Source organism: Lipotes vexillifer, unplaced genomic scaffold (assembly GCF_000442215.2).
Source record: "Lipotes vexillifer unplaced genomic scaffold, Lipotes_vexillifer_v1.1 scaffold353, whole genome shotgun sequence".
NCBI lineage: Eukaryota > Metazoa > Chordata > Mammalia > Artiodactyla > Lipotidae > Lipotes > Lipotes vexillifer.
This window is the reverse complement of record NW_006786914.1, coordinates 779094-789001: the sequence shown is the minus strand read 5'-3', so window position 1 is coordinate 789001 and position 9908 is coordinate 779094. Positions and strand designations below refer to the sequence as shown.

At 39.1% G+C, this 9908-nt stretch overlaps 1 protein-coding gene across 1 annotated transcript; it reads right to left on the bottom strand.

The window, feature by feature from the left end:
• Positions 1 to 4352: 4352 nt before the first annotated feature.
• LOC103079955 (kinesin-like protein KIF2B) lies at positions 4353 to 6404 on the bottom strand. Its single transcript, XM_082931151.1, is given in 1 exon segment — positions 4353 to 6404. A coding segment is annotated over 1 exon segment (2052 nt).
• Between the last annotated feature and the right edge of the window lie 3504 nt (positions 6405 to 9908).

Below are 9908 nucleotides of genomic sequence, written 5' to 3'. Positions count from 1 at the left end.
GAAAAATAATTAAATATAGAGTGGATATAGAGGAAACAAATAATACTCTCATATCCATAAACTTAAAGGTATCAGAAGTTACATTAAATGTGAATGGAGGAGATGTTCTAATTAAAAGACAAAGATTACAATCTGGATTAAAATAAAACAAAATGAATTAGAACCAACTATATATTGCTTATAAAAAATGAACATTAACTACAAAGAACAGAAAGATTCAAAAGAAAAGAATGGTAAAACACAGGCCATGGAAATACAAACTTAAGAAAAAACTATTATACCTATACTCATATTAGAAAGTGCAGAATTTCAGGCACAGAAAATTACAAGAGACAAAGAAGAAATTCAACAGGAATATATAATAACCTTAAACTTATATGTACTAATATCGTATCCTCAAAATATATAAACTGAAGTCTGTCATAACTAAAGGAGAAATAGATAAATCTACAATCAAAGTTTAAAACTTTAATATCTTTCTTGGTAATAAAACTAACTAAGAGTTACAGAAGACTTAAACAACATGATTTACAAATTTGACCTAAAAATCATAGGGATATAGCAATCCCTATAATTATAACACATTGGTAAAAATAAAAATAAGAAAAAAAATAACATTTTGACTATTTGTGTATTTAATTTTCTGATTAATAAAGTATAACATTATAATATAGATGAATTAGTTTTTAGAAGAAAATTTATAATTCTAAATTCTTGAGCTCAAAAAATTGGAAATAAAAGTGGAAGTAAAACAAAATAAGGAAAATGGAATTAATAAAAAATAAAGCAAATATACAATAGAGAAAATACAATTGTTTCTTTGAAAAGACCATATAATTTATAAATATATCATAAGTCCGATTAAGGGGAAAAAAAAGAAAAGACACAACTTAGTATCAGGAATGAAAAATTCCAAACCAATAATATGGACATTACAGATAATGAGTACACTATAGTTCTAACAATAAATTAATACCACTTATTAAAGCTGGTATAAGAAAAAGCACGAAATCTAAATCTGAATAATCTTACGTACACTCAATATGTTGAATCTGTAAAATCTTCCCATAAAGAGAAGTCAGAGTGAGTTAGAAGTCATTGGGTGAGCAAGATGTTGCTCCCAATAAACATGATTTGACAGCCATCTACAGACAAAAACACCTTTGTGGGAGATTTGTTAAAACTCCAGTAAAGCCCAAGACTAAAGACAGTCACTTTGGGAAGGCAGGACAATGACCTGGTGGCAGGTTTGCCCAAAATGGTCCCTGTTGCAATCTGAAAGAAGTCCTATGTTCCTATGGATTTAGTTCCACTTGACCCTGGTTCTACAACTAGCCCCATCTGCTGCTGACCCTGGAGGTATGCAGGTGAGCAGGCCCTGGCTCCAATCAGAGTCGAGACAATAATCTTTAGGAGATAACAGAGAATACCTTTATGATTTGGAGTAGATAGAAATTTATTAAATAGGGTCTAATCATTAAATAAAAAAATGATAGGTTGAACTTCATTAAATCTATAAGCATTCCAGACTGGAAGAAGATATCTGCAATACATATATCTAAAGAAGAATTGAAGACAATACATATATTGCACAAAAAAGAATGGCTAAATAACCAGTAAGCATATGTAAAGATGTTAGCATTAGTCATTAGGAGAAAAAAAACCAAAAAAACAAAAAATGAAAACCATAATGAGGTACTTTTGCACACACATCAGAAAGTGCAAAATTAAAGTTTAAAAAATAACAATACTAAGTGTAGGCAAACATATGGAGGACCCATAAAATGCTGGTGGTTGTATAACATTGGAACAAATCCTTTGGAAAACTTTGGCATGACCCATGATGCTGAATATACACATATTATGGATCCAAGAATTCCATTCCTAGGCCTACTTAACATATAATGTGCACTAAAGGACATGTGTAAGAATGTTCATAGCATCATTAGTAACTGTTTAAAACAGAAATAACAGTTTTCTTCAAGAGTAAATTTTATGAATTATGAGCTATGTATGCAGTGAAACATTATAGAATAATGTAAAAAAAACAGGTCACATATAATTTTGATTAAAAGAAAAAAAAAAAAAACAGAGATGCAAGAGTACCTAGTACATGATCCCATTCCTATGAAAAAAAAGAACACTTTTTCCCTAAAGAGGCAAACTTATCTATGATGATTTTGATCAGAATAGTCCTTACCTTTGAGGCAGGGAATGAGTGAAATGAGGCAGGAATGAGGTTTCTGGAACAATGCTTATGTCCTGTATCTGGATAAGTGTGGTCGTTATATAGGAGTATTCACTTTGTAAATATTCGTGGAACTGTATAGTTAAGATTTGCGCACTTCACTGTATGTTACACTCTTTAAAAATAAAATACAAAAAACATTGATATTATTGGTATCAGAATGATGAAACTCCTAGTAGGCTACCCAAACTTTTGTGTGTGGCAGGAGTGGTGGAGGGCAGGGGGAGATGTGAGGGTGGTAATAGAACAACAATGGCAATGACAATAATGTGAATAATAAATGAGCACTAGTCTTTGGCATAAAAGATGGGAGAACAGGAAGAAAATAAAGCCACCCTCCAATCTTTGGAAGTAGGTGATATAATTACCCTGGTTCATATAGAAGGAAACAGCTCCAGGGAGCTGTTACTTACCTAAAATTACAGATGTCTATATAATAGAACTGGGACTGGATTCATAAGACCAGTCTTAAGTTCTTATTCTTAACTGGGATAAGATTCTTAATCCCATACTTTTTCATTGCTTACAAAAATACTGATTAAAAACATCTTGTTTTGAAGGGAAGACTGTAATCTGCTGAAGGAGGACATAATTCCAAAGTTCTGTTTGGGTTAATAATAATAATATATAGCTTTACCTGCATAGATAAAGCAGCAGAGGGAAAAATATTTAAAGGCCATAATATTGACTAATTACTAAAGACCATATGTTTCCAATGATCCTGATGAAACCAGGATGAAACCTGATGGCTTTTCTGTGGTAGAGTTATGTGTTAGTTTCCCTTTGTACCAATGAGGCTTTTGCAATTTAGGAGGAAAAATTTGAAAAGAATAAGCATGTCTTCCAAAGGTAGTAACAAATTTGTGCACGATTTTTTGTGTCTTCAAGTTTCCCCAGTCCACCATTCACTTTCTTTGCAAATCATTCCACTTTTTTCCTCAAAAAAAGAGTTTGGAACTGCTAGACTTGGAACCAAAAGATCCTCATTTATTTTATTATAGCATTTCACAAATAGGTTTGCTGAAGGAAGATGTGTATTAGATTATTTATTATATTTATATTTGCATATCAGATTAGCTGCTTCTTCTTTCTTCTTTTTGCAAAAGAATGGACTTTGTGATCCTTGAATTAGGAAAATATTTTCCTTATACAATTAATCTCAGGCATTGATATTTATCACATTCTCTATGAGGTCTTTATGGGATGTGCCCCACTTCAGGACAGAACTTTTCTACTACTTTGCTGACTTATTCCCTACTCTAATTTTATAATTTGAGGGGAGAAAGCTTTTGATGTGAATCACGCAAGCACCAAATTTGGTGAAGAGAGTGAGAAGAAGAAAAAAGCTTAAAGACACCATAGTTAGCAACGCACTGCTTTTGCAACACACACACTTTTTTATCACTCTCAGGAAGCACAGTGCTTTGCAATTTCAACTCAAAGATTAAAAACAAAATCCTTCTCAATTCTAGGCTCTCATACAAAGTCTCTTAAATAAAACCTTTCCCTTCTCCACTCCCACCTCCCCAGTATGTCTAGAGCTTAGAAACCATTTGAATGTACACCCAAATGTAGCAGAAAAAGATTCATGAGTGGGTATCATTAGATTCACTCAATTGTGCACCCCTTGGTGTGTTCCAACTCTAGTCCTAAAGGGACTGCAATATTTTTCCTTCTCAGCCACAAATTTAGAGAATCTTGTTTCATCACAGCTAGGTTCTTCTAAAGCGGGGTTTCTCAACCTCAGTACTATTAATATTTTCAACCAGATAATTAGTTGTTGTAGGAGGCTATTCTGTATATTGTAGGATGTTTAACAGCATCACTGGCCCTCTACCCACTACTTGCCAGTATCACCCAATTTTGACAAATGAAAATGTTTCCAGACATTGCCAAATGTCCCTAGGAGATAAAATGGTTCCAAGTTGAGAACCACTGTCCTACAGAATAAAAATAAATTACAGAAATACAAAGGAAGAAGAAAGAAGACAGTTCTGAAAACCATATTTTAAGGGGTTTTAAACTTTCCAGGAGGATCTTTATATCTAGATAATTTAGGCAGCTTTCCTTTATAAGAGACTTAGGAACTGCAGCACTGTATCCATCATTTCAGGTCTGATCTCTCACCACTGGCTTCACTATGCTTGCTCTCCTTTTGAAGGTCAGCTCGTAATAATTTCAGTTTCCTTTGAATCTCAGTCAGAAAACCTATTTTCTGCTCCAAAATGGACAATAACTGGGAAATGCAAAAATCAACATCACAGTTTACTCCATCAGCTATCTCCTGGATGTTATTCCCTGGCCGTTGGCTTGATTCCTTCCAGGAGATTGCTGTATCCTCCATTAGTGGAGAGGATAGTGCTTTGATTTCTTTAGTCTCTTCCACCTCCTCACTCTGTGTACAAGGCATTTTAATAAATTCGTTCCCTTGAAGGGACACTTCTGAATTTCTCATGTGATTTTCCAACATCCTTGTCACCTCACGTTCAGCGGGATAAAAACAACGATGGTGAGACCTTAAATCTAGAGTTATTTCTTTTACTGTATTGGCATATCTTAAAGTGTTGAGGGTATTTTTGCAAGGGGCCATCCCTGGAGAGATAGTAGCAATCATGCAAGTGGAGGAGTTCTGGCCTATAAAGGAGTCCCGGAGCACCTGTGTGAGCTTGCTGGCTCTGAATGGGGTATGAGACTTGTTCTGACCCAAAGCCCGGATGCATTCTTTGAGTGCGAGGAGACTCTTGTTAATCTCTGCTCCTTCCAGCTGTCTTTTCCGGTTGGCATTGGCAGTATCCGTTCTCCTTTCATTCCCAGCTAAGTCAACAAGGGAAAATTTACCATGCAGTTTCCCTCGAGACTTTAAAATGATCTGGAACACTACGTGGCTCCTGGAAGAGTGGGCATTGACTGATGTCTGTCCTGAAGTCCGGCAGCTGTTCCCAAGTTCCACAAGGTTCAGCATGTCCTCCACACAGCACACTTCTTGTTCCTGCAGCCTGACCACCTGGATTTGCTGACTGCCATCCTCAAGGACTTGCGTCTTCTTCCATTTCAACAAGTCATACACCTTTCCCCCATAAATCTCAAAAAATGTGCCATAGACTTTGAGGTCCATCTTCTCAAAAGCAGAAGTTTTGAGCAGGAGGAAGACATCCTGTGCCACCATGGCATAAATGCCTTTAGAACAATCTTGGTCCCTTCCTGAAAAGGCTCCACCCATGGTGTGCGTTTTCCCACTGCTCGTCTGCCCATAGGCAAAGCAGGTAGCCATGCCCTTGCAGAAAATGGACTCACCCAGTGGCTGGGCAGTGAACTGGTACACCAACTCGTTGGAGGCAGTGTCATCGAAGGCATGGTCGAAGCAGAAGGAATGGTTCTCCAGGTACCGAGGAAGGTCCACCTTTTGTTTGGACTCGTGCACCATGACCACTTTGTCCGAGGGGATGATGATGATATCCAGGTCCTTCATGGTGGTCTCCCGCTGGTTGAGAGGGCACCGCCTCACGCAGACGCAGATGCGGTGGTCCTCCAGTGGCTCCGGGCCCGACAACTGGCTGCAGTCCAGGCGCCTACCTCATTCCTGGATCATGCTCTGAATCTCGTAGTTGGGGTTTCCCGTGTTGACAGCCAGGGTGCGCTGAGCTTGGATCTCCAGCTGCAGCCATCTGCACTTCTCTCGCTGCGTTTGCAGTTTCTCAATTTCCCGTAGGCAGGGAGACTTCTTCTGCTTCATCAGGCAAAGACTGCTGGGAACTCTCACATCCAGACTGTCCCCTGAGGGCATTTCGTTTTTCTGGGGGATCATCTCAATCCACCACGTGGCCGTCTGCTGGTTCCCGATGGCCGAAGAGGACGCTAGAGAAAAGGAGGGCAACGCCCTGGCCAGCGTGAGGTGCTCAGCAGACGTCAGTGCTGGATTCGGCAGGAATATTGTATCTAGATCAATCTTTTTGCCTTTTTTGACTCCTTTTTCGCCCCATCCCACCGTGACCCAAGCGTTTTGTGTTTTGACCTCTGTGACCACCGCGAGGTGGATCTGTCCATCGCTGCACTGTATAGCCACACAGATGCCCACTTGGATGTTTCCGAAGTGCGGCTTCAAGGGCTTCACGGAAGAGAGGCGCGGGGAGACAGGGAGGCATAACTGGCCGGCCATGGTGAGTGATGGAGGTGTCAGGGCTCTCTTCCAGGGTCCCTTGGGGTTGGAGCAGCAGGACCTGAGCCCAAGCCAGACTGAAGCGCCCAGAGCACTGAGTGCATTCCGGGTTTGCACCTACCTTTGTGAGCACTAGGGCTTGGCCTGGGGCCACTCTCATCACAAAGCACTGAGGAAAAGAGGCGGCAGAGCCTAGGGCCTCTGGATGAGAGGTGGTGGGAAAAAATTCACGTCATTCGTGATGCTAGGTGCTAGATGCAGAAGCAGCTGGAATAGAGAAATTGCTCTCTGCACAGAGAGCATAGGCATAAGAGTTGGGAATGGGGTGTGTGTTCCATGGAAAGTTGTGCCTAAGCTTCAGAAATATCCATTCTCCCCTGCAGTCTTGACTGGCAATCTGAAAGCTAAGTGCTTTTAGTTTGAGAACCAGTGAATGCTACCTTAAACTTCACAATCCTCCAGTGATCAATGGGAACAAGGAAGGTATAGCTGCCTGCAAATTACAGGCTTCAAAGAGAGGATCCCAGAAAAATTCCCTCAAATTTTCCATTTTTTTTCTGTCCCTCCCCTGCTTCACAACTTAACAGTCACAACTTAAAGTTACTCCTCTTTAATGGGATTTCTCATTACAAAATCAAAATGAGTTGACTGTAAGGGGTTCTTGTGGTAATTTGCTGATATGGAACTTCATTTGATGCAGCATTTGGGTTTGCAAACATAAGCTATTTATCACATTCCACGTGGCTCTGACAGCTATAAAGTGAGTCGTTGCACTCACTGAAGTCACCACTATTTTTGAGATTATTTCAGCAATTACCTTTCCAAACTCCTTCAGTAATTACACTTCTGGCCTCATTATCCATAATTTGGAGAGGAAAGACGTTTGGCAGAAAGAGATGATTCATCTTATACCCTCTCCTTACCCTGCAATGTGTGTGTGTGTCCTTAAGAAGTTGGTGTGGGTGGGCGGAGGGAGGGGGGCTTGGGGAATGGGAGATGGGAAGGCAGCTAAAATGATCAGAGGCAGTATATTCTGGCAAGATTGCAATTTTTTCTGTAGGATGATTTACAAAAAACAGCAAAAATTATAACAACTGCCAGAGAGGCCAACATGAGGATTAAGGTGACACTTTAAGTTGAACTTTCTTTTTCCCCTAGTACCACATTGTCTTTTGGGCTGTGAGTCTGGGGGTAATTGCAGTGACAGCTCCATAGTAGCATGAAGTATCATGGTGTCCTTACAACCCTCCCTAGGATCAAGTAACATATGGAAATAAGTTCTTAACTATAAACTGACTTTAAAAACAAATTATTTATTTTTGGCTGCATTGGGTCTTCATTGCTGCACGCGGACTTTTCTCTAGTTGTGGCAAGCAGGGGTTACTCTTCATTTTGGTGAGCGGATGTCTTATTGAGGTGGCTTCTCTTGTTGCAGAGCACAGGCTCTAGGCATGTGGGCTTCAGTAGCTGTGCCAGGCGGGCTCAGTAGTTGTGGCACACGGGCTTAGTTACTCCACGGCATGTGGAATCTTCCCAGACCAAGGCTCAAACCCATGTTCCCTGCATTGGCAGGTGGATTCTTAACCACTGCACCACCAGGGAAGTCCCAACTGACTTCTTTTAAATGGAAAGTTTACTTAAAAATTAGTTAGGGAGACGCAAGAGGGAAGAGATATGGGAACATATGTATATGTATAAATGATTCACTTTGTTATAAAGCAGAAACTAACACACCATTGTAAAGCAATTATACCCCAATAAAGATGTTAAAAAATATTTCTGTAGTGTTAGAGTTAATGCCATTGATGATGTTATTAATTTCATATTTCTAATATTCATCAAAATGAACTCATAGATTTTCTCATGTTGTATACATTCAGCAGGGTATTTATTAATTTTCAATGCTCAGGAAGGTGAATTTACTACACTTTAAGGCAGCTGAAAGAATATAAAGGGTGAAATATTAAAGGTATATTTTCTGGGTCCAGAAGAAAAATTAAATTACTCATTTGGCAGAGTATGAGGTGTGGGAGAGGAGAAGAGAAAGAAGAGTAATAAAGGAGGCTGGTTTTAGTAGAAGTTAGGTGTGGGAAAATGAAGAAAGCCTTTAAAGGAAGGTAGAAGAAAATGATATTTGAAATCCACAATTGCATGGTATACTAATGTTCTAGACACTAGAAAGATAGAGTAATCCTTTAAGAAGATAGAGGGGCAAAGTGAGGGAGGGGAAGAGGGATTGGAAAAGGGTCAGATTAATATCTGGTATTATGACTGTTTGAAGGCAAGTTTGACTTATTCTCCCTTCAGTACCAAACAAAATACAGTTTTGAAATTTAAATTGAGAACAGCTCAGAAGTTAGATAACACTTTCTACTGTTGGGGAAGAGAAAACTCACCCCTCTACCCATCTTGAGTCCTTGTGGCTGGACTAATGATAAAATTGACACAACACAGATTAACACAAGTAAAAGAAACAAGTTTTAATCATGTCACAGAGGTCTCATAGAAATGGAACCTAAGAAGTGCCCAAAGCAGATAGCTTTCATACTTTTTAGACAAAGAAACAATACATTTGTGAGGATTTGGCAGGACAAAGAAGCTTAGGTTTGGATGCTCAATTAGTTAAAAAAAAAAAAAATTTAGTTAAGCTAACTTTTTTTTTTTTTTTTTTTTTTGCGGTACGTGGGCCTCTCACTGTTGTGGCCTCTTCCGTTGCGGAGCACAGGCTCCGGACATGCAGGCTCAGTGGCCATGGCTCATGAGCCCAGCCGCTCTGTGGCATGTGGGATCTTCCCGGACTGGGGTACGACCCTGTGTCCCCTGCATCAGCAGGCAGACCCTCAACCACCCCGACACCAGGAAAGCCCTAAGCTTACATTTTGAAAAAAGTTTGGAGTGGGTGGTATTGGATAAGTATGTAGTGTGCACTTCAGGGAGATGTTGAATGTCAGCGGAGGGATTGGAGAAAGGGCTTTACCTAGTTGTGTTTTTATGATTATTAATTTTATTTGCCAAATTATTGATATATAAAGTTGTACTATAAATTCGTTTTTTCTTAGTTTTAAGGGCATTAGGGGAATGTTTTAATCCCTCTGTTTTTTAAGTTAAATTATATATTTGAAAACATTGCTGCTTTAAGGTGTTTAATAGTTGCTTTTTTCTTTTTAAACCTTTACCTTTGAAAAAGCTAGCCCTCTCTCAAAATTATGCAAACTAGGGCTTTGCCCATTTAACCATATTTTTACAACTAAGCCAATAATTTTATAGATGACTAGGTCTGTGGTGACACTGCAAAAATCAGAGACTAAAGTTTATTTTGCTGCCCAGCATACCCATAAAGGTCTTTTAAGATATTTCAGGGCTTTTTCCCCCTTTAGTTCTACTTTCTCTTAAATAGTTCCTTAGGAGGTCTCATTTGTTTCCAAGTTTAATTTGTTTTATTTGGAGATACATACATATATAGAGAGAGTGGGAAGGAGAGAGACAAACCTCTCAGGTGTTTTT